At 71.5% G+C, this 23,800-nt stretch overlaps 6 protein-coding genes across 6 annotated transcripts; 4 read left to right on the forward strand and 2 right to left on the reverse strand.

Annotated features, from left to right (window-relative positions):
• Positions 1-1,358: 1,358 nt before the first annotated feature.
• On the reverse strand, positions 1,359-2,771 carry AURANDRAFT_63041 (hypothetical protein; the record flags this gene model as incomplete). The annotated part of the gene is made up of 1 exon (XM_009037635.1): positions 1,359-2,771. The coding sequence occupies one exon, from the start codon at positions 2,769-2,771 to the stop codon at positions 1,359-1,361; it is 1,413 nt and encodes a 470-aa protein (XP_009035883.1).
• Positions 2,772-3,027: 256 nt separating this feature from the next.
• On the forward strand, positions 3,028-4,099 carry AURANDRAFT_69748 (hypothetical protein; the record flags this gene model as incomplete). The annotated part of the gene is made up of 1 exon (XM_009037265.1): positions 3,028-4,099. The coding sequence occupies one exon, from the start codon at positions 3,072-3,074 to the stop codon at positions 4,059-4,061; it is 990 nt and encodes a 329-aa protein (XP_009035513.1).
• An 8,246-nt stretch (positions 4,100-12,345) lies between these two features.
• Positions 12,346-12,525, forward strand: AURANDRAFT_9511 (hypothetical protein; the record flags this gene model as incomplete). The annotated part of the gene is made up of 1 exon (XM_009037266.1): positions 12,346-12,525. A coding segment is annotated over one exon (180 nt), but the record flags the coding sequence as incomplete, so codon positions are not given.
• A 298-nt stretch (positions 12,526-12,823) lies between these two features.
• AURANDRAFT_63044 (hypothetical protein) lies at positions 12,824-13,309 on the reverse strand (the record flags this gene model as incomplete). The annotated part of the gene is made up of 1 exon (XM_009037634.1): positions 12,824-13,309. The coding sequence occupies one exon, from the start codon at positions 13,307-13,309 to the stop codon at positions 12,824-12,826; it is 486 nt and encodes a 161-aa protein (XP_009035882.1).
• A 259-nt stretch (positions 13,310-13,568) lies between these two features.
• AURANDRAFT_63045 (hypothetical protein) lies at positions 13,569-19,205 on the forward strand (the record flags this gene model as incomplete). Its single annotated transcript, XM_009037267.1, has 2 exons — positions 13,569-14,725; positions 14,789-19,205. The coding sequence occupies 2 exons, from the start codon at positions 13,569-13,571 to the stop codon at positions 19,203-19,205; spliced, it is 5,574 nt and encodes a 1,857-aa protein (XP_009035515.1).
• A 4,060-nt stretch (positions 19,206-23,265) lies between these two features.
• On the forward strand, positions 23,266-23,436 carry AURANDRAFT_8511 (hypothetical protein; the record flags this gene model as incomplete). The annotated part of the gene is made up of 1 exon (XM_009037157.1): positions 23,266-23,436. A coding segment is annotated over one exon (171 nt), but the record flags the coding sequence as incomplete, so codon positions are not given.
• Positions 23,437-23,800: the final 364 nt, after the last annotated feature.

A 23,800-nucleotide genomic window follows, 5' to 3' on the forward strand; every position in this document is an offset into this window, starting at 1 on the left:
CGGATCTTGAAGTACTCGGGCGTTCGGAGGCGCCTGCCGACGTGGTCCTTGAGCCTGACCAGGAGGCCGCGCGGCGCGACGCCGCGAATCTTGTACATGGCGCGCGACATGCCCAGCGCGCGGCGCGGGCCTCGACTCCCCTCGCAGGAGCCGTCGGACGTGTCAAGGGCTGCCCTCCTTCAACGACCGAGCTTTCCTTTCTCAACTCATCACTCGCTAAACCTCTGCCACACGCGCAGCTCCGCGACCTCATAGACGGCGTGGACGCTCGCGTAGACGGCTGCGGGCAGCGAGCTATGGCATTGCTCCGCACCGCCGTGCTCGTGCGCTGCGCGCGCGCATTCGTGCAGTCGTCCGGGCGCCGCTCGTACACGCCGAGCGCCATGACCACCGTCGGCGTCGCGGAGCTGGCGGAGCGCGCGAAACTGGCGGTGCTGGACCCGCAGCGCAACGCAGTGAAAGAGCGCCTCCCGGCGCCGCAGCTCGGCATCTTCAACGACATCCCGCGGCAGCAGTTCCGCGAGTCGGACGCGCGCGCGCTCGCGCTCGCCGGCTTCTCCTTCGTCGTCAACGACGCGGAGCACGGCGGGCCGGACTGCGTCTACGGCCGCGAGGAGAACGCGATGCTCGCGCGCCTCGGCCTGACGCCGCTGCAGCGCCTGCCGCGCGAGGCGCTCTCCGCGCACGGCGACGCGCTCTGCTGCGGCGCGCGGGGCACGATGCGGCCCTACGGGACGACGTTGGCCGAAGCGACGGACTACCTCGAGACCGTCGCGTTCCCGGCGGCGCCGCGACGAATTTCGAGACCGGAAATATCGTTACGGACGCACTTGGTAGGTTCCCGGCCGTCGGCTCCGCGGGCCGGCGGTCCCTGGCCCGCGGCGCGTTCCCCGTGCGCAAGGGCGACGGGTCCCTGACGTTCACGGAGGACTCGCTGCGCGACGCGGAGCTCGGCAAAACGCTGCCGCTGCTCCAGTTCGAGACCGAGGAGTACCTCCTCGACGCGGCCCTTCGAGGCGAGGTGCTCGCGGCGCTCGCGCAAGCGGACGCGGGCGCCTTCGTCGGCGCCTTCGACGCGGGCATGCGCGCGCGGGACCCGTCGCTGATCCCGGCCGGCGTCGAGGCGCTCTGCGGCGAGGCCGAGGCGCTCGGCGTCGTCACGGGGGGCGTCGTCGGCGGCCCCACGCCGGAGGACGCCGAGGCGAACATCCTCACGCACCTGCGCTGGGGCATGCGCCTCGTCGCGACGCCGGTGCTCCTCTCCGACGTCGCGCTCCACGGCGCTCTCGCCGTCGCCGCGCCCTTCCGCGCGGCCGTCGCGCGGCTTTAATAGGGGGGGCACTTCCTACGGCGCGACTTTAAGGGGGCCACTTCGCGCCGCACTCTTCCGGGGGCGGCGACGGCGCCGGCGACGGGGGCGGCGTCACCGGGGGCGGCGTCGGCCGCCGCTCGCGCGCGCGCAGGTCGGCCTCGGCCTTGCGCCACGCGGCGCGCTGCGCGCGGATCTTCGCCCGCCGCAGCTCCTCGTCGAGCCGGCGGCCGCGCGCGCAGGCGCACGGCGCGACGAGCGGCGCGGCGCAGTCCGCCGCGGTGAAGGGCGCCCAGGTCGTCGCGTTGCGCCGCCGCGCGGCGTACGCCGTGCACTCGAAGCCCGGCGCGCGGATGACGGGGCTCGCCTCGGCCGCGGCGGGCGCGACGTCGAGCTCGTCGTCGCCGACGCGCCTGAGCAGGCGGAACATGTCGGGCGGGTGCAGCGCGTTGTGGAAGAAGAGGAAGCGCGACAGCGCCGCGCGCACGGGCTCCGTGTCGTTGCCGTCGAGCGCGCCCCGCACCGCGGCCTCGGAGAGGTTGTGCTCCTCCCGGAAGATGTCGCCGGCGTCGAAGAGGACGCGGCCGCGGTGGGCCCACGGCGCGAGCAGCACCGTCGGGATCGCGTGCATCCAGTAGAAGAAGCCGATGCCCTCGTCGTGGCCGTCGAAGCCGAGCGCGTCGCACTGCGCGGACGCGCCCCGTTTGTAGATGCCGTCCTCCATCGCGAGGAGCGCCGCGCGCGAGAGGCCCGAGACGACCTGCCAGGGCTTGTTCGCGACGAACTGCCGCGCGGGGCCGGCGCAGGGCCGCGCGTAGCCCGCGATGGCCGTCGGCGACGCCGCGACGTTGAGCGGCTTCGCGGCATCGTAGGCCGCCAAAACTCCCAGGAGCGCGACGCTCCGCGCGTAGACGTCGTCGTCGGAGAAGACCCACCACTTCACGCGCCGGAACGTCGTCTCCGCGCGGTCGAGGAAGAACTGCATGGCCGCGTTCGCGCGGCAGCAGGGGCCGCCGGCCCCCCGGTGCGTCGGGTTGCGGCAGTAGCCCGCGACGAGCACCGGCCGCACGCGCGCGTCGCCGCAGCGCCGCACGAGCCAGGACCCGGCGCGCCCGTCGACGACGGCGCAGTCGCGGCCCATGCGCCCGTGCCGCTCGCGCGCCATGGCCCGCGTGACCTCGTGCCTGTAGTCGCCCTCGGGCTTGCCCGTGGCGTTCGCGAAGACCGCGTAGACGTGCGGAAAGGACCGGCCCCACGCGTTGATCATGGGCAGCACGCGCTCGCAGTAGAGGGCCGCGTTCGTCATGAGGAACCAGGCGACCTCGTCGGAGTGCAGGCCGTTCTGCGTCGGTGGCATGAAAAATTCGTCGGTTTTGCAGAGGACGTTTGCGTGCTTCGACACGTTGCCGTGGTGCCAATGCGCCGACGCGAAGGCGGCGAGGAGCAGCCTCGGCAGCCGCATGTCAAGCCGTTGGGCGGCGTCCAGCGCCGATGCCACGCGTCAAGCTGTTGGGCTGCGTCCAGCACCGATGCTCATGTCAGCGGTGCGCTGGGCTGCGCGATCGATGTCCATGCTCGATTAAGCGCTCACCGATGCTCATGTCAGCGGTGCGCTGGGCTGCGCGATCGATGCCCATGCTTGATTAAGCGCTCAACCTGCCGTAAATACGTGTATGTTGTACGTCAACGTTCACGTTTTTCCGAGCATATCGGGCAACGATTGGTGGCCTCGACAGAGCGCGGAGCGAGAACAGCACACACCATGGTCACCCTCGCGGCCGTCGAGGGCGGCGGTACGACCTTCGTGTGCGCCATCGCCAAAGACACGGCCTCGAACATCGTTGACCGCGTCATCTTCCCGACGACGACGCCCGAGGAGACGCTGGGCAAGTGCCGCGAGTGGCTCCTCGCTCGGTCCTTCGACGCGCTGGGCATCGCGACCTTCGGCCCGGTGGATCCGACGCCGGGGTCCAAGACCTACGGCCACATCACGGCGACGCCGAAGAAGGCCTGGCGCCACAGCGACGTCGTCGGCGCGCTGACCGAGGGTCTGAACGTGCCGTTCGGCTTCGACACGGACGTCAACGCGCCGGCGCTCGCGGAGTACCGCGCGTCCGTGAGGGACGGCGAGGCCCTGAGCTCCGTCGCCTACGCCACGGTGGGCACGGGCATCGGCGTCGGCCTGGTCGTGAACGGCGGCTGCGTCCACGGCCTGCTCCACCCCGAGGCGGGCCACATCTGCGTGCCCAGGCTCGCGGGCGACGCCTACGAGGGCCACAACCCGTCCCTCGACTGCGCGAACTGGTGCGAGGTCGAGGCCATGGCCGCGTCGGGCGCGCTCGCCGCGCGCGCGGGCCTGAAGGACTCGGCGGGCCTCAAGGACCTGCCCGACGACGACGGGGTCTGGGACGCCGCGGCCCACTACCTCGCGGCCATGTGCGCGAACCTCGTGCTCACCGTGTCGCCCCAGCGCATCGTGCTGAGCGGCGGCGTCATGCTCCGCGCGTCGCTGTTCCCGAAGATCCGCGCCAAGATGGTCAAGATGCTCAACGGCTACATCCCGCCCCTCGACGCGCAGGCCGCGTGCTCCGTCGTCGTCAAGTCGCGCTGGGGCAACAACGCCGGCATCGTCGGCGCCCTCACGCTCGCCGAGGACGCGCTCGGCGCCGCGCCCGCGCCCAAGGCGGACCTGCTCCTCCCGCTCCTCGCCTGCGCCGCCGGCGCGGCCCTCGCCGCGCTCCTCCGACGGTAGGCGCCGGCGGTCCCGCGCCTCTATATCTCCTCGGCGCTATTGCGCGGCTCCGGTGAGCGTTCACGAGGCGGACCCCCGGCCGGCGTCGTAGCAGCCCCATTCCACCAACCACCAGAATAATGCGATGATCGCAGGGCTGGGGAGGTGAGAAGTTCCGCGGCGAGAGGCGCGATGGTCTACTCGAACGGCGGCGCGCGGGTCGTGGAGCGCCCGCCGTCGTCGCCGACGGCCAACGCCGACGGCTCGAAGCGGAGTTCGTGGATCGACCGCCAGCTCAGCGGCCCCACGGTCCGGCGCTACGGCTGGCTCATGCTCGTCGGCCTGTTGCTGGGCCTCGTGGTGGTGACGACGGCCCTCACGCAGCGGCGGTCGAGCGGCCCCGGCGCCATGCACGCCCACGGGACCTGGTGCGACGACGACGACGAGGCGCGGCGCGGCCACGCGCCGCCGTTGAAGTGCACGAGCTACGACCTCACGATGCGCGCGGAGCCCCTCGGCGACGACGGCGCCGCGAGCCTCGCCGCGGCGCTCGCGGGGAGCCGCTACGGCAAGCCGGAGCGGCGGCGGCTCCGGCGCCTCATCCTCCAGCACCAGGACATCTCGAGCCACGGCGCGCGGCGTTTAGCGCAGCTCATCAACGCGTGCGCGGACGGCGACGCGGCGGGCTGCGCGCTGGACCCGACGAAGCGCTTCGAGCTCGACGTGCGCGCGAACCCCATCGGCCAGCGCGGCGTCGAGCAGCTGCGGTCGGCCGTGGAGCGCGCGCGGTCGCGCGGCTTCCGCGTCGTCGTCTTCGCGGGCGGCAAGATCGAGGAGTCGTTCCTCAAGAAGGGGCCCCTGCTCAAGCTCGGCGCCCTCGAGTTCCAGCTCGGCCGCAAGGTCGAGCAGAAGCAGTACTACGACTTCGAGTTCCGCCTGCCGCCGACGTGGCAGGAGCGCGTGCTGCCGCGCGACGTGTCGACGACGCTCCGGATCCGCGTCGTCATCGCCGTCGTCGCCTTCCTCTGCGGCATCCTCTCGACGAAGCTCCACCTGCCCGTCAAGGTCGTCTGGAACGAGGAGGCCGTCGTCGAGGCCGTGAAGACGACGCGCCGCTTCACGCAGTTCATCGGCGACACGTTCCGCCCGGGTCAGTTCAAGGAGTCGCTCCGGTCCGCGAGCCCCGTCGCCGGCGTCCAGACGGCGACGCTCCACCAGGCCCTCACGTCCATCCGCGACGACGAGGACGACGACGACGACGACGACGGCGAGTCCGTGACCTTCGACAAGCTGCCGACCCTCATGCGCACCATGTCCGAGCGGAGCGACCGGGACCGGTCCGACGACGACGACGACGAGCCGCGCCGCGTCCGCAACAGCGCCACCAAGGTCTTCAAGCCCACGACGACCCGCTTCGCGTGAGGCCGGCGAACGATGTTTAAGACGAGGCGGGGAAGAGGCGATCCCGCTCTTTCTTTTGCCCGTTGGCCCTCCGCGCATCCCGCTTCGCTTGGACCGACAGGCGCGGCGGCGTGGGCTTGCCGTCGGGGAGCGCCGCGACGAGCGCGTCGGCCCAGTCGCCGCCGTTGTCGCGGAGCCGCATGAGGCAGTGGAGGACGACGTCGATGTTGAGGACGACCTTGCGCGCGCCGCCGCGGTGCGCGAGCGCGCCCTTGTGCTCCTTGATGGGCAGCCGCCGCACGTCGCAGCCGCGCAACGCCGCGGCGTGCAGCGTCGCGCGTTTGGCGACCGTGCGGTCCACGAGCGCGCCGACGACGTAGGTGCAGCCGTCCTCGAGGCCCTCGAGGGGCTCGTCGGCGTCGGGCGTGAGGTAGACGACGCGGCGCGGCCGCGCGTCGCGCCGCTGCCACGTGGACCGCGCGTCGCGGACGACGGGCCACTCGCCGGCGCCGACGTTCGCCAACGCCTCGGCGGCCTCGCCCTCGTAGCCCGCGAGCGTGAGCACGAGGGGCCGCAGCGACTTGCGCGCGTGGCCCGTCGCGTCCGCGAGCTGGCGGCAGATGCTCCGCCGGCCGCGGCCGTCGTGGTGGCTCGCGAACCAGCCGAGGTCGACCTCGAGCTCCGGCGCGGCGTCGCCGCCGCCGCGGTCGTGGCCGTCGACGGCCGCGCGGACCCGCGCGCGGCCCGCCTCCTCGGCGTCGCGCAGCGCGCGCGCGGCCATGACCGCCGCGGCCTCGCCGCCGCCGTAGCGCTCCGCGAGCGCCTCGCCCCGCCGCTTCGACCGGCCCCGCTCGCCCAGGCGCCGGTCGCGCTTCTCCCCGCGCAGCGCCTGCGACGCCGCCAGCAGCCGCCGCCGGCGCGTGCGCTTTTGCTGCTCGTCCTCCGCCTTCTCGTCGGCAGCGGCGAAATACCAGAACGCGGCGGCGAGGGCCAGCGCGGCGGCGCCGGCGATGGCGACGGTCTTGCTCATCGTGCGATGCGACGCGCGTCGCTCTTTTATGGACGACGACGATCACAGCAGCGAGAACGAGGACACACCAAACCCGAGCTAGCGGAAGCGCATAACTCGCCGTCAAAAGGCAACGCGTGTGCAACACGTTCTAGGCTAGGAGAGGTTAACAGCTAGAGGGCCTACCCGGGGGGTTTGCGGCACCAGGCCTTGCGGCACTGGGACTCCAAGCCTAGCCGCGGCTGAACACGAGCAGCCGGGCTGGCGTTCAATCTGCCGTCGACAGCAGCCCTGCAGTCGATCGGCGCCACTCGACGACGTTCCTGCCGCGGGGCAGCCTCGAGCACCGCCACTCGACGACGTTCCTGCCGCGGGGCAGCCTCGACTCGACAAAATGTTCACGGAGGACGACGAGTACAGCGAGAACGAGGACGCGCCGCCGCTGACGAGCCCGCCGCCGCCGCCGCCGCCGCCGCCGCCCCAGAAGACCTACGCGGCGTTCAACTACCCGCCGCCGCCGGCCGTGGAGCCGCCGGCGTCGCGCCCAAGCGTCAAGCCCGTCCCGATGGGCGACGAGGCGCACCCCGGCGCGTCGCGGTCGCTCGGCGCCGCGCGGCGCTGCGTCGAGCACTTCATGGGCGACGGCGACGCGGAGCTCGAGGCCGCGCTCGCGGCGCACCCGACGCGGCGCGGCCGCGGCGGCCGCGCGCTCGACGAGACGACGCTCCAGCAGCTGCGCGCCATCTTCGCGGCCAACGACGCCGACGGCGCCGAGGCCCTCGACGAGGCCCAGCTCAAGGGCGCCATCGAGATGCTCGGGCTCAAGGCGTCGACGGCGCTCGTCTCCAAGTTCTTCGCGCGCCGCGAGGACGACCTCAGCGAGACCATCAGCCTCCCCGAGTTCGTCCTCGCCGCCGCCGACGAGCTCGACGCCGCCCAGTCCATCGAGCCCGAGATGCTCCAGCTCTTCCAGCTCTTCGACGAGCCGGGCACGGGCGCCGTCGACGTCGCGACGCTCCGCCACCTCCTCTGCGACTTCACGTCCCCCGAGCGCCTCACGAAGGAGGAGTTCGACGACTTCGCCGAGTGCGCGGGGCTGAGCGGCGGCGAGGACGTCAAGTTCGACTACAAGAAGTACGTCCACAACATGATGGTCGGCAAGCCCCTCGTCTCGATGCGCGTCTAGCTTAGGTCGTAGAGGAGGATGACCGCGGCGAGGTCGAGGCACGCGTGAACGACGGCGTCGAGGCGCAGCGAGAAGGCGCGCGGCGGGTCGAGCCACGCGTCGACGAGGAGCCGCGTAACCCAGACGGCGCCGAGCGCGCGCGCGACGTGCCGCGGCGCGACCGCGGGCCACGGGCTTCTGAGGAGCGGTCGCCGCGGCTCGTCGGTCGGTGGCGGCGCCGCGGGCCGCGCGTCGAATTCCGTCTCGTCCTCCTCCGGCGCCTCGAACTCGCTGCCTTTTTCGATGACGAAGCGGATTTCATCCCGCAAACGCGTGATCTCCGCGCCTGAGTCGAAGCCCTTCGACTTGAGCACGCGTAAAAGCCGGTCGAGGGGCTCGAGGGGCGCGGCGGGCGTCGGCGGCGACGGCGGCTCGCTCCGCGCGGCGGCGATGGCCGCCCGGGCCTTGTCCTCGCATTCGAAGAGCAGGTTCAGCAACGACGACGAAAGCGAGATTGCAAACGGGATCCCGGACAGCGCGTCGATGACGGGATGCGCCGCCGCGTCGCGCACGAGGTCCGCGGGCGCCACGCGCGGCGCGCGCGTGGCGCCGTAGGCGCGCCGCGAGAGCTCCGGCGACCGCTGGAGCAGGAGCTTCGCGGCGGGCGCGGGCTCGAGCGGCGACAGCTTCACGACGCGCTCCGTGACGGCGAGCACGTGGCCGAGCGGTCCGGACGACGTCGTTAAAATGATGTGCGCCTTGGAAGCGGTGGACAGCAAATCCGCCAGCAGCTTCTGGCACTGGGCCCGCACCAGGAGCTCGTGGCGCGGCATCGCGAGCAGGAGCCGCTCGAAGTCGTCGACGACGATGAGCACCTTGCGCTCCCGCAGCGACGACAGCAGGCCCGGGTCATCGACGACCGACGCCAGCGACGACCGCCGGTCGAGCAGGGAACTCCTGTCGTCGTCGTCGTGGCCGTAGCGCGACGAGTTCCGCCGGAGCAGCCGCGGCGTGCCGAAGGGTTCGTCGAGGTCGCCCAGGATCGCCGTCGCGGCCTCCAAAACGTCGTCGAAGAGCGTGTCGCGGCTTCGCGCCTTCAGCCAGCACACGGCCTCGAAGTGGTTCCGGCCCGCGACGTACTGGGCGGCCGCGGCGGCGAGGGCCGACTTGCCGGACCCGAAGGCGCCCGTGATCGTCGTGAGGCGGTGGCGGAGCAGCGAATCCACGCACCCGGCGAGGTCCGACGTCCGGCCGATGTACCACGTCGGCGCCGGCGGCGCGTTCGAAGGCGTCCGCGGCGTCGTCGTGACCAGCAACCCGCCCCGCGGCGCGTTTTCGCAGAAGACGCGCTCGTCGTGCGCTTCGCCCTCGGGAAGGAGCACGAAGATCGGCGGCGTCGCGCCGTTGCTCGCCGCCGCGCAGCCAATATCGAACGCCTGCTTCACCGTGCGCCCCGCGATGATGCCCAGGTAAAAGGCCTTGCAGAAGCTCGTCGCCGCGCGGTCCGACACGCGGCCCGCGTTCTGCGCCGCTGAAACGGCGACGACGTGCGGCACGCCCGCGCCGACGAAGGCGCGGCCCGCGGCCTCGCTGTGGCAAGAGTTCACGACGACGAGCCGCACGCCGTGGCCGCCCGCGGAGACGAGCGCTCGCAGGGCCTCCGGGCTGAGCGCGACCGCGGCGCCTCTGCCGTCCTCGAAGCAGAGGAAATCGGGGTGGCCGTGGCCGGCAAAGTGCAGAATCTTCGCGCCCAGGGTCATGCTCGATCGCAGCGCGTCGACCGTAGCATAACGCATCTGCAGCTCCACCTCCAGGCCCGTGTCCTCGGAGCCTTCGCGCAGCGCTTCCTGCAGGTTCGTCGCCTCACTCTCTGTGTCGATGATGGGCAGCTCCACGAGCCGGCCCTCGACGCCGCGCTGCGCCGCCAGCGGATTCGACAGCAGACATACGACTCGATTCACTGCCGGCATTTTTGGGGGCAGCTAGTCTGGGCCCATATGACAAAACGCGGCTTTATATAAAACATCAAGTTGACGTTCAACGCTCGCCGCTGCACATTCGAAATTGCCACAGGCGCTCAAGCTCGTGGAGCGCCTGCTTGGGCAGCGTCTGCAGCAAGCCCGCGACGACCAGCTCGCGCACGCAGGCAGCCTCTGCGGCGCGCCCCGGCAGCCTTTGCAGCGCCCGCGCAGCCGCAACCAACAACCATGTCGCTCATGGGCCCCGGCGCGATGACGGAGTACGAGGCGCCGAGCCGGGGCCGGCGCGCGCGGGGCACGGTCTACGTCGACGACCCCGCCGTGGGCTTCTTCGTCGCCGGGTCGTCGCTCAGGGACATGAACGGCATCTACACGCGCAAGGACTGCGCCGTGCCGGGCTTTCGCGTGGCCATGTCCTACGCGCACAGCGGGAAGAACGGCTGGTGCATGGCGCTCTGCGCGGAGCAGCGCGAGCGCAAGCCCAAGCCGACGGCCGTCGCGAAGCGGAAGCCGCCCAAGATCCCCGGCGGCGACGACAGCGACTGGGAGACCGAGGAGTCGGAGGAGGAGCTGTCGCCCGAGGAGGAGGAGGACGACGACGACGACGACGCGGCCTACCTCTGGCGGCTCGTCGATCCGACGTTCCGTTCGCGGTTCACGCACAAGGGCGACACGTTGATTCCCGGCGCGGGCACGCGGTGGACGGCCGTCGGCGATGCCGGCGCCGTCGGGAGTGGCGAGTGCTTCGGCGGCGGCGACCAGATGGTCGAGGGCCGGAGCGAGGAGGAGGTCGAGGACGAGCTGCCCTGGCAGATCATCGCGCTGCTGGACGCGGGCATCACGCGCGACCTGCTGCGGTCCGCGGCGTGGCGCGAGCACAAGATCCGCGTCGCAGCCAGCGGCGAGGAGCTGCCGACGCTGCCCGCGCGGTCGCTCGAGGCGCTCCTCGGCGGCCGGACCTACGGCGCGGGCGCGGACGCGGCGCTCGTCGAGGAGTGCTGGCTCTACACGGCCGTCGCCGGCTGCGCGCTCCGCCCCGCCGTCGGCTCGCGCCGCCGCGTCGGCGCGGTGAACGCGGGCGACTATTTGCGGGTCGTCGAGCGCCGGAGCGACGGCGGCGGGGACCTCTGGCTCAAGGTCGACGACGGCGACGGCGACGTGGCGTGGCTGCCCGCGGCCGACGCGGCGCCGGTGCCCGCGGGCGACGTCGCGTCCGCGGCGCCGCCCGAGGAGCCGGACCCGGAGATCGAGGCCGCCTTCGACCGGCCCTTCGAGGCGCGCCTCGAGGGTGACGAGGAGACGACGGTCGTCGAGGCGGAGGAGGAAGACGACGACGACGCGGAGGCGGACGCGCCGCGCGAAGAGGCGCCGGTCGTGGCCCAGCGCGCGCGGGACCTGAACGTCGGCGACCGCTGCGTGCTCCACTCGCTCCTGGGAAGCGGCTTCGGCCTCGAGGGCTCCGTGGGCACGGTCGTGAAGGCGCGGTCCGCCGACGGCCGCTACGAGATCGCCGTCGACGGCGCCGAGGGCGCGAAGCGGCGCGTCGTCTCCGTCAAGGCGCGGAACGTCCACTCCGTCGACGCCGTCGCCGACGGCGAGCCGTCCGCCGAGGCCGTGCTCCTGGGCGTCGACCCGCGGGACCTCGTGCCCTCCAAGGGCTGCGTCGTCGACTTCGCGGCGCGCGCGTCGGAGCGCGACGCCGCCTTCGACGCGCGCCTCGAGTCGGACCCGGCCGGCGACGACGCGGACAAGATCCAGTTCGCGCGCGAGCGCCTGCTGGAGGCCTACGGCGGCGAGACGGGCATGCACGCGACGCTGCCCGCCGCCGTCCTCGACGCGTCGCCGCTGGATTTGGTCGCCGGCGGCTGCTGCGGCGTCCGCGCGGCCGACGCGGCGACGCGCGGCGCCGCGGACGACAGCGTCGACGAGGCCTTCCGGGGCTGCCGCACGCTCCAGCAGGTCATCGCCGACGAGGCCGCTAGATTGACGGGTCTAGCGGCGCTCGAGGAGGACGACGACGCGGTCCTGCGCTGCGCGCTGGCGAGCTTGTACGGCCGGGTCCGCCGCTACCCCGCGGCGCTCGCCGAGGCGCGGCGCGCCGTCGCGGGCGACGGCTCGTCGGCCGCGGCGCTCGCGACGCTCGGGCTCTTGGAACTCCAGACCTCCCAGTCCCGCGCGCGCGCGCTCGCCACGCTGAAGAAGGCGACGACGGCGGGCGCGGCCGCGGGCGCGGCGGGCGGCTGGGGCGCGAGGACGGCGGCCGCGGCGCTCCGCCGGTGCACGCGGTCCGCGAACTTCAAGACGAAAGGCGACGACGCCTACGCGCGCGGCGACTTCGGCGCGGCCGTGGACCGCTACACGGACGCCGTCGAGGCCGCGGCGGCGGAGGATCCGACGTTCCGCGCGGTCTGCCTGAGCAACCGCGCGGCCTGCAGGCGCCGGAAGCGCGACCTCGAGGGCGCGCTCGCGGACGTCGACGCGGCGCTCGCTTTATTCCCGACGTACGCGCGCGCGCGGTTCCGCCGCGCCTGCACGCTTTTAGAGCTGGACCGCCCGGCGGTGGACGCCTTCGTCGACGTCTACCGCCACGACCGCGACTGGCCGGACCTCTGCGACTGGCTCGTGCGCGCCGAGGCGCGCGAGCGGCGCCGCAAGGCGCCCTTTTACGAAAAAGACGACGCGGCGGCGTCGCCGAAAGCGCCGCCGCGCGCGGCGACGGACGACGAGATCCTCGACGAGACGAAGCACGTGGACCTCTACACGGTGCTCGGCGTGTCGGCGGACGCGACGGAGGCGATCCTCAAGCGCGCCTACCGCCTCCGGTCGCTCAAGTACCACCCGGACAAGAAGGGCGGCTCGACCTTCGCGTTCCAGCGCGTCCGCGAGGCCTTCGACACGCTGAGCGACCCGGAGAAGCGGCGCGCGTACGACCTCGGCGAGGACATCAAGAAGCCCGCGAAGGGCGGCGACTCCGAGAGCGAGTACAGCGACGAGGAGAAGCCGTCGCTCCGCGAGGAGATCGAGCGCAAGTACTACCCCGAGCGCTACGAGTTCTACCCCTTCGGCGACCCGTTCACGGCGAAGCGGAAGATGCGCGCGAAGCGCGAGCGCATGAAAAGTCGCAAGCCCGCGCCGGCCTGGTACGAGACCTACTGAGGCTCCCGTCCGCCCTTTTTTGTGTCGCCCGCCCGATCGAGAGGTCCTAATACACTCGGTTTTTAAACGCGGCTCACCACTTTTTGTGCTTCCCCTCCTTGCTCCAGTCGTCGAGGAACGCGAAGCTCTGCGTCGACGCGACGCTCTCGTCGTCGAGCACCTCCTCGGCGTCGGCGTCGGCGTCGACGGTGTGCTTCCGCGGCTCGAAGGTGCCGTCGGGTTTGCGGATCGGCGGCGGGTCCTCGTCCGCGATGCCGGTCGTGTCGTTGACCCAGAACGTGCAGCCGGCCTGCGTGACCTCGATCCAGTTGCCCTGCTGCTCGAGGGACTTCTTGTCGGCGCGCCGCGACCGCCGCGTGCGCCGCTTCGGCTCCGCGGGCGGCGCCTCCTTGTGCTCGAGGACCTCCATCGTGTTGCTCGACCGCGGCGCCTGCGCGTCGCGCGCGGTCTTCCGCACGGCCGTGTCCCGCCGGATGCCGCCGGCGGGCTTCGAATACTGGTGCTTGTGCTTCCGCGCGCCGAAGTGGCGGTGGCGCTCGTCGTCGCTCATGTCCCGCATGCGGATGCGCTGGGCCTGCTTGCGCGTCATGTAGAACGTCGGCGGGTAGAGGTCCGCGGGCGTCGCGTGGAGCTTCGTGACGTGCTCGTCCGTCTCCTCGTGGATGAACTGGCGCCGCGACCAGTACGTGACGAGGGACATGGCGGCCGCCGCTCCCCCGGGGGCTGCCCCAGCGCTGAAGCAGCCTCGATTTGAGGAGCAACACGATGATGTTATCGGCAGCGCTGCCCCGATCCTCGGACCGACGGTGGGTGCCACGATGGCGCAGCCGCGTCGGAGAGCGTTGCTGGCCCTCGTCGCCTGGCGCGTCTGCGCGGCGCCGCCGGCGTGCGAGGCGCCGCTCCTCGAGGTCGTCGCCGACGCCGACGTCGCGGCGCTCTACGCCGGGAACGGGCCCGTCGCCATCCGGGGCCGCGCGAACCTGCCGTCGGCGACGAGCGCGCTGCTGCCCGAGTTCGTGTCGCCGCCGGCCGACGGCGCCTTCCCGCTCGCCGTGCGCGCCGGCGCGGGGTACCGCAACGCGACGGCCTGGGGCGCGGCCGCGCGGCCGTTCCTCGACGCGCGGCTCTCCGGCGCGGGCGCGGTGCTCTTCCGGGGCCTCAACTTCAGCCGGCCGGAGGAGTTCGCGGCGTTCACGGACGGCCTGGGCTGGGAGCGCGTGAGCATCGGCGGCGGCGGCACGGCGCGCACGGCCGTCGGCGGCGTCCGCACCGCGTCCGACGAGCCCGCGGAGCATACGATCGAGCCGCACCAGGACATGGCCCACAACCCCGCGCACCCGTCGAAGATCGCCTTCTTCATGGTCGAGGGCCCGCCCCGGGGGAAGGGCGGCGAGACCATCCTCGTGGACATGCGCGCGGTCACGCGGCGCGCGGCGGCGCGGGGCCTCGACGCGGCGTTCGCGGCGAAAGGCGGCGTCCGCTACGCGAAGAAGCTCTGGTCCGACGAGCTCGTCGACCCGGCGGTCAACACCTTCAACTGGCAGCGGCGCTACTTCACGCGCGACCGGGCCGCCGTCGACGCCGCGCTCGACGCGCTGCCCGGCGACGACGTGACCTGGTCCTGGTCCCCGGACGGCACGCTCGACTACGAGAACACGCTGCCCGCGACGCGGCCCCACCCGGCCACGGGCGAGCCCGTCTGGTTCAACGGCATCCACACGAACCACCGCGACTACTTCGACCTCGCGCCCCACATCGACACGACCCACGGGAGCCCCTACGACACGACCTACGGCGACGGCGACGCGATCGACGACGCGACGCTCGCGGAGATCCGCGCGGACATCTGGAACTCGTGCGTCGCGGTGGCCCTCGAGACGGGCGACGTCGTCGTCGTCGACAACTTCCTCGCGGGCCACGGCCGCATCGGCTGGGACCCCGCGGTGCGGCGCAAGATGCTCCTCCAGCACTTCGCGTAGGTTTATTGAGGTAAGGTTGAAGCCGATCAACCCGCTTGATCGCGGGGCTGCTGCTCGAGCATTATTGGCTTCGAGCAGTTCGAGCATTGTCGCGCGCGAATCCGCGGCGAGACCATGCGCAACAAGATCCTCCTGGCGCTCCTCGCGTCATCGGCGGCGGCGACGTGCACGACGACCGTGAAGGTGGGGACGTTTGACGAAGCGAATCCCTACACCATCGCCCCGATGACCCAGTGGCTCGACGACGACGACGTGTGCTTCGTGTTCTACCGCGAGACCTCCGGCGGCCGCTCCATCCAGCACCTCGAGGCCGGCGACCTCGACATGGCCATGCTCGGGTCGACGCCGTACGCGACGGCGGCCGCGCGGCGCGCGGGCGTGTCCGCGGTGTCGATCCTCCACTTCAAGGGCGCGGCGCAGGCCCTCGTCACGCGGCCGGACCTGACCGCGCCCCAGGACCTCGCGGGGACCGTCCTCTGGACGCCCTACACGTCCACGACCCACTACATCCTCCTCGCGGGCCTCGCGCAGGCGGGCTTCGACGTCGACGAGGTCGCGCTGGTCACCGCGTCGCCGGCGGCGATCATCGAGGCCTGGGATAACGGCGAAATAGACGGCGCGGCGTGCTGGGGCAACACGATGCAGCACCTGCTGGACAACGAGTGGGGCGGCGAGAGCGGCCAGCTCGGGCGCGCGATGATCGACGCCGCGACCGTCGCGCAGTGGGACTTCGAGACGGGCAACGTCCTCGGCGTCTCCGACGCCTTCCTCGCGGCCCACGGCGAGGACGGCGGCCTCGTGGAGCGCGTCGTCGACGCCTTCGCGCGGGCGAACTACGACTACGTCCGGGCCTACCAGCAGGACGGCTGGGCCGCGGCGGGCAACTACACGGAGCTCGTCGACCACTTCGTCTACCTGAGCGACTCGACGGGCACGGAGCCCCACGACTGGGACGAGCGCCACGACGACGTCTACGACCGCATCTTCAAGTTCGAGTACCCGACGATCGCGGAGCAGCTCGACTTCGACATCGCGGCGATGACCCAGAAGCAGGCGGCCTTCCTCTACCTCCAGAAGGCGCTCGCGTCGGATCCCACGGCCGACAGCGCCGCCTACTACGACTCGACCTTCGACGCGAGCATCCTCGAGGACCTCGACGCCGAGTCCAACGAGGCCGTCGCGCTCGACGAGACGGGCGCGGCATCGCGCGGCTGGCCCGCGCCCGTCGACGCCGCGAACGTGCCCCCGCCGGAGCAGTACCCGTCGAGCGCGGACCCCGGCTGCGCGACCTTCACGTCGCTCAGCGTCTCGTCGTCGGCGACCTTCGACGACGGGTCCTCGTCGACGAACGCGTACGCGCTGGACGCGACGTGCGTCTGGGCCGTCAAGCCCGACGCCTGCGCGGCGGTCTCCCTGAACCGCCTCGCGTCCGAGGCGCCCTTCGACGCGCTCGAGGTCTTCGCCGCGAACGGCGATCTCTTGGCCCGGTACATGGGCCGCCACCTCGAGGGCTCGGAGCACCCGGCGGTCACGGGCTGCTACGACGCGTCGGTCTCCGACCCGCGGTCCGTCGCCGCGGCGCTCGCGGGCGTCGACGACGCGTCGAGCCTCGCGGCCGACGCCGACGAGGCCGTCGCCCTCTACGTGCGCTGGAGCACGGACGGCTACGACGAGCACGCCGTCGGCGCCCTGGGCTCCGTCGGCTTCGAGGCCGTCGCGGCGGACATCTCGGCCTGCTCCTGCGGCGCCAACGGCGCCAAGCAGACCGACGTCGACGGGAACTGCTACTGCGCCTGCGACCCGGGCTACTCGGGCGCGTCCTGCGACCACGCGTACTGCATGGGCGTCCTCGACGTCGACGACGGCTCGGGGACGCTCCGGTCCCAGCCGTCGACGAGCGACCGCTACGCGCCGCGGTCGACCTGCGGCTGGCGCATCTCGTCCGCCGCCTACTCCCACGTGTCCCTCGACTTCACCTTCCTCGGCCTCGAGCGCGGCTTCGACTTCGTCAAGGTCTACGAGGGCTCCGGCCTGCCCCCGGGCTACGGCGCGTCCTCGACGGTCGGCGCGGACGACTACGTCTACGCGCTCACGGGCGACGACGTGCCCGACCACCCCATCATCGTCGCGGGCGACGCGTTCCTCGTCTTCGAGAGCGACGGGTTGACGAACGCGATCGTCGACGGCGATTCGCTGGGGACCGGCGGCTTCGAGGTCGCCTACGAGGCCTTCGACCGGACGTCGTGCTCGGACGCCGGCTCCGCGTCCGCGGGCTGCCTCGGCCGCGGCACCTGCGCGGCCGACCTGAGCTGCGACTGCGATCTCGGGTACTACGGCTACAGCTGCGGCTTCGACCACTGCGTCGGCGACACGCACCTCGGGTCCGTGACTTCCGGCGAGATCCTGTCGGGCCACGTCGACGACTACCCGTCGTCGACGACGTGCCTCTGGGCCTTCCAGGTGCCGACGTCCCTCGGCGACGCGAGCCTCGCGGGCCTGAGCCTCGTCTTCGCGACCTTCGACCTCGAGTGGGGCGAGGTCAGCGGCTCGGCGACGTCGGACCGCGTCGCCGTCTACCTCGTCGAGGACTACGCGTCGCCGGACGTCGACGCGGGCCTCAAGGTCAAGGAGTACACGCGCGCGGACCTCGAGGACGGCGTCTTCTCGCTCGACGCGCAAAACGACATCACACTGACGACCGACGACATGGCCCCGTACTACGACGGCGACGCGCTCAACGTCGTCGTCGCCTTCGTCGCGGACAAGAACAACCCGGACCCCTACGGCGGCTTCGACGCGCACTTCGCGGGCTACTGGGAGGTCTCCGGCGACGCCGTGACGTACTGCGATTCCGGCGCCTCGGGCTACTGGGACTGCGGCGACGGCCAGGTCTGCGGCGGGAACGGCTACTGCGTGGCGTCGTCGAGCAGCTCGAAGAAGGCCGGGGACCCGACGGGCCTCATCGTCGGCATCGTCTTCGGATTGGTCGGCGCGTTCGCGCTCGTCTTCTACGCCTACCGGCGGAAGAAGATCCAGAAGAGCCGCGCGCAGAAGGCCGTCATCGCCAAGGTCACGGAGGAGCTGCAGAACTTCAAGGACAGCGTCATCGGCATGCGGTCCGTGTCGCGGCCCTTCAGCCCGGACACGGCCGCGTCGGACGTCGCCATCGACGTCGTCGACGACCCGGGCGTCGAGCTCCTGCCCGCGGGGCCGGCGCGGTGGTACTGGGAGGAGTCGCCCCAGCGCATCCAGAACCACGCCAACGTCAAGCCCCCCTTCTGGGTGCCCTACGACGCGTCGGACGCGAAGCGGCTCGAGGCCGCGTACGCGGCCAGGAAGAAGGAGCTCTGGATGAACGACGTCTACGTCGTCGACTTCCGGGCGATGACGCAGACGAACACGCGGTCCGGCTTCGGCCGCAACGTGCTCCGCGACCAGCCGAAGCGGCAGCCCGCGAAGCAGCGGAGCTCGCGCGACGTCGCCGTGTCCGCCGCGGAGCGGCCCGGCGACATCGCCTGCGACGAGCCCTGCCTCATCCTCGAGGAGGGCGCCGTCATCCAGATCGCCAAGCAGCGCGACGACGGCTGGGCCTACGGGTCCATCGTCCTCGGCGGCAAGAAGCACCACGCGCCGGGGAGCCTCCCGAGCGACTGGAGCCTCGACAGCGGCTGGTTCCCCATGGCCCGCACGGACCCGCCGAGCTCCGAGCAGCTCGCGGAACTCCAGGACGCGCTGGGCGGCGGCGGCGCCGACGCCCTGGCGCCGCCCAGGTACTGGGACCAGGTCAAGGACCCGCTCGTCGCCGAGTACTTCAAGCTCGACCCCAAGTCCGACGAGTACAAGCGCGCGGCCGGCGCGTTCCTCCTCGAGGACGACCTCCGCAAGAAGTGCACGATCCAGTCCATCGAGCGCGTCCAGAACATCTCGCTCTGGCAGTCCTACTGCGTCAGGAAGTCCGCGACGGTGTCGCGCGAGGGCTCCGAGAACCTGGCCGAGGCGACGCGCAAGTACGTCCGCTGCTGGCTCTTCCACGGCGCGCCGGGCGACGTCGTCGCCAAGATCCTCCAGCAGGGCTTCAACCGCTCCTTCTGCGGCAAGAACGCGACCTTCTTCGGCAAGGGCGTCTACTTCGCGCGCGACGCGTCCTACTCCGCGTACCCGCTCTACTGCCGGCCCGACGACAACGGCGTCCAGTCCATCTTCCTCTGCCGCGTCGTCATCGGCCAGTACTGCCAGGGCCGCAAGGACGCCCTCACGCCGGACATCCGCGACGACTCGCGCAACCTCCTCTTCGACTCGACGGTCAACCACGTCGTCAACCCGGAGATCTTCGTCACGTACCACGACGCGCAGGCCTACCCGGAGTACCTCATCAAGTTCAAGCAGTCGGGCCCCGTCGGCGGCCACCCGCAGACCGGCAACCGCCAGCACCCGCGCTACAAGAACTGGGTCACCGAGCTCGAGGAGGCCCGCTAGGCGCGCGCGCAATTCGCCGAACATCCGCCCGCGACGCCCCGAACCACGCCGTAAGCGCCCTTGTGTTATCACGCGAGGGCCATGACCTTCTCGGAGCACCAGCCGTCGATGGGCGAGACGACGTGGAGCCTCCGCGTCCCGTCGGGCAGGAGCACGTCCTCGGACACCATGCAGATCGTGTCGTAGTCGAGGTTCGGCTTGACCCGCGCGGAGTCGAGGTCCGCGGTCTTGCGCAGCAGCGCGCCCTTTTTGCCCGCGACCTTGAACTGGCGCGGGTACGCGTCGGCCCCGCGCTTCTTCGCGGGCGCCGCGGCGGACGCCGGCGTCACGTCCTCGAGGAGCGTCCCAAAGCCGAGCGCCGTGCCGTCGATGAGCGCCCACGCGTCCCGCGCGCCCTCCTCGCAGCGGATCCAGCCGTCGCGGACCTCGACGGCCGACAGCGTCTCGCCCGCGCGCCGCGTGCAGACCATGGGCGCCGTCGCGTCGGGCGTGGCGCGCATGACGATCCTCGGCTTGTGCACGACTTTGAAGAAGCGGACCTTGGACAGCGAGGTCCGCTCGATGGCGTCGAAGATCACGTCGAGGTCCTCGCGGCTCTCCTCGCCCGCCTTCTGGAAGAGCTGCGTCGAGAACTGCTTGATGCGGCCGAGGAGCTCGCCGCCCTGCTCGCCCGGGTGCTTGCGCTTCAGGCGCTCGACGTACTTGTCGAGCTCGCGGTTGTCCTCCGCCGGGTAGACAACGAAATGCGTCTCCCAGAGGTCGTTCAATTGCATTTTCAGGTTCCGTATGTCCTGGAACGAGGCCATGGCGAGCGCGCGCGTGCGCCGACGCGGTCTGCAGCTTCGGGCTGCCTCGGGCTGCGCTTCGACGTCGTCCACCAGCCAGTCCGCCGAAGACGACTTGTGACAAGCAAATAAATCGTCTTCAACTTGAGCAACTTGAAGGACCCGAGAACAATCTCCTTTACGCGCGTCCCCGCCTCAGCTGCGCTTGATGGGCGCGTTCGCCGGGCGGAGGACGTTGGGCCGCATGAAGAGGGACTGGGCGAAGAGCCAGGGCCAGAGGTCGGAGCCCTGCTTGTAGGCCGGCGTCCACGCGTTGTGGTGGGTCATGTAGGCGACGTGGGCCGGCGACGGCGGCGTCTCCTCGTCCGTGAGCTTCTTGAAGCGCACGGGCGCGTGGAGCTTGTCGAGCGCCGCGACGAGGGCCTCGGTCTCGCTGCAGGGCACGGCCGAGTCGGACGCGCTGTGCCAGAACCAGGACGGCGTGCCGCGGAGCAGCGCGGCGTAGACGATGTTGCCGCCGCCGCAGATGGGCGCGACGCTGGCGAAGGGCGGGAACTTCTTGCGGTCCTCGGAGTCGCCCGCGTGCTTCTGGGCCAGGCGGCACGCGAGCGTGAACGTGCCCAAACCGCCGCACGACGCGCCCGTGCAGAAGACGCGGTACTCGTCGATGGTCTTCAACCCGCCCTCGTTCTTCCGCGACGCCGCCAGGAACGTCTCCAGGATCTTCATCGTCCGCGCGAACTGCGCGGCCGTCTTGCACCACTCCTGCCGCGCGCCGAGCAGCGGCGACACGACGACGCAGCCGCTGCCGCGCGCGAGCATGCGGTGCATCTTCTCGTCCTCGACGGCCTGCTCCGCGGCGTCGTGGGCCTCCTGCGCCGCCGCGATGGCCGCCGCGTTCTCGCCGCGCTTCGCCTCGCGGAGCGCGCCGCGCTTTTCTTTGACCTTCGCGGAGAGCTTCTCCGCCGCGTCCTTGTCGACGGTCGCGTCGAACTTCAGCTCGCCGTCGGCGAGGAGCTGCGGCACGCACCCGGGGCCCTTGGCGAGGATCTGCGTGATATCCGTGCCCCGGGGCGACGCGCCGTGGAGGTAGACGAGCAGAGGCCGGTACTCCTTGTCGCTCTCCGGCGTCCAGACGAGCAGCTCCTCGCCGCTCGCCAGCGCGTAGTGCGCGTGGCCCCGCACGTCGCCGACGTAGCGCAGCAGCGGCGCCTCGTCGACCTGGTCGGCCACCGACGACGTCTCCTGGGCAGCCATGGCGTCCACGAGAATGGACGGCCCTTCAATGAAGCCTTCACCCGCCGGGCTAAAAACTAAAAAAAGCAACTGGACTGATTCCTCGAAAGCAACTCAAACAATCAGGCTGCGAGCAGCCCTTTTGCAGCGTCGATGGACGAAATTCTCGTCTTCTCCAGCCCGTAGCTCGACGCAGATGCAGAGTTGCGCAACGATCCCCGCGGCTGCGAGGACCGGAACCCTGTTGCGGACACATTCCCCGCGGGATGTCACTCCCGAGGATTGCGCCGCATCGCGCGCGGGGCGTCCCAAGGGGTCGGAAGAGGGTTTTCGGCGTCCCCCGCACCCTTTTCGACCGTGTTCGAGCGCACGGAGCGTCGGGAATCGTTCGTCTATGTACCGCGGGCGTCCCATTTGATCCGCTCGGCCATCGACGTCGAAAACATCGACCGCCAACGCGCGCATAGAAACGTGGCGCGGCAGCCCAACCGGCCCCCACGTCCAGAAACGCGGTCTGGGCCGACACCACCGCCCGAGCCCCGTCCCCAGTATGTGTCCGGTGGGATCGAGTACATCTCCTACTGCGGAGGGCCACCCCACGGTGCCGATCTCGGCCGTTTCGTCGTCCCCATGGAGGCCCGGAACGCCGACTTCACGGCGTCGGCCGCTGCAGTAGGTGATGTGCTGAATCCGCCTCAATGGCCCAAAGAACCCGTCCCACGCAATCACCTACTGCAGAGAGACACCTTCACCACTGCGGACTCGGCCACGCTCGGAGCGCGTCCATCGCGTGTAATTGCTTCAATAATCGCAACGATGCAGCTCCTGAGCGGTTGCTTTTGTTATTTTCTAGCCCGGCGGGTCAGCCCGCAGCATTGCCTAATCTCATTGCCTAGGTTACGCCGTAGCCCATGGCGCGCCGCAGCGGGCCGTAGGTCGCCGCGAACCAGGCGTCGCCGAGGAGGTGGGCGCGGAGCCCGTCCCGGACGTGCCGCTGCGAGCCGTCGAACGCGTGGTTCGACGCGCGGCGCGCGAGGTCGTGGCGCGCGGCGGCGTCGAGGCACGCGGCGAGCGCGGGACCGCCGACGCCGAGCCAGCGGAAGATGGACGCGAACGTCGCGTTGAACGACGCCATGGCCGCGTCCAGGTCCTGGAGGCGCGCGCCGCGGGCCGGCGCGAGCGCGGCGTGGGTCGCGTTGAGCGCCCGGGCCGTCGGCAGCGACCGGACGGCCTCCGCGAGGGCGCCGTCGTCCGCCGAGAGCGATCTCAGGAGCGCCTGGTAGCTCGCGAGGCCGCCCCAGCTCGCGTTGCGGACGGCGCCGCAGAAGGGCAGCGCGCTCGCGCGGCAAAAGGACCAGACGGGCGCGGACGTGGCCGGGCCGATCGCGAGCTGCTCGCGCGCCGTCCGGTGGTAGAAGTACGCCGAGAGCACCACGGACAGCGGGTCGCGGATCCACGCGACGGCGCGCGCCCGCAGGCCGAGGTGCCTGCGGTACGCGCGCGCGTCGCCGAGCCACGTCCGCGTCGAATCGATCGCAAAGTTCTGGAAGAAGAGCACGCGGTAGCCGGCCCTCGCCGCGGCCGCGACGCCGGTCCGCGTGGGCCCGCCGAGCAGCTGCATCCTCGCGCCGGCGGAGCGGCGCGCGAGGTCGGCGAGGATGGCCTGGTTGAGCACGGTGCCCGTCTTGTGGAACGACCCCACGAGCCAGAGCGCGTCCGGCGCCGGCGCGCACTCGCCGGCGCCGACGGCCGGCAGCTTCTTCGGCGCGCGCCGGCGCTGCGTGAGCGCCAGCCTTGCGAGCGTGTCGAGGCTGCTCGACGCCGCCGCGAAGGCGAGCAGCAGCGCGACTTTGCTCATGGGGGCTGCGCCATAGCGCGCGCTTCACGCAAATCTGATTGCACATTAATTGCACATTCGAACGATGAGGTTGCTCGCTATGGCAGCCCTCGCCGTCGCGCGGGCCGAGGTCGAAGTCCTCACGGAGGCGACCTTCGCGCCGACGACGGCCGCGGCGCTCCGCGGCGGCCGGCGCTGCTTCGTGAAGTTCTACGCCCCCTGGTGCGGCCACTGCAAGAAGCTGGAGCCCCTCTGGGCCGACCTCGCCGCCCAGGCCGGCGCCGACGTGCTCGTCGCCAAGGTCGACGCGACGCAGCATCCGCGCCTCGCCAAGACCTACGGCGTCAAGGGCTACCCGACGCTCGTCTTCCTCGCGGGCCACCAGATGCAGACCTACAGGGGCGGCCGGAAGCTCGACGAGCTCGTCGCGTACGTCACCGAGGGCTACAAGAGCGGCGAGAACGCCCAGGCCGCGCCGACGCCGCCCGGCCCGCCGACGGCCCTCGACGAGCTCCTGGGCAAGTCGGCGCTCGGCAAGGACTTTCGCAACATCGTCAAGTTCGAGAAGGGCGCCGCGGGCGTCCTCTTCGGCCTCGGCGTCGCCGTCGGGCTCCTCGTCGCGGCCCTGGTCTCCTGCTGCTGCTGCCCTAGGCCGTCGAAGGTCAAGGGCGCCTAAGGGACGTCGCACGAAAGATTACGCCCGCGCCTTGTCGAGCGCGCGCCGGAGCTTGGACCGC

Source organism: Aureococcus anophagefferens (genome assembly GCF_000186865.1).
Source record: "Aureococcus anophagefferens unplaced genomic scaffold AURANscaffold_6, whole genome shotgun sequence".
NCBI lineage: Eukaryota > Pelagophyceae > Pelagomonadales > Pelagomonadaceae > Aureococcus > Aureococcus anophagefferens.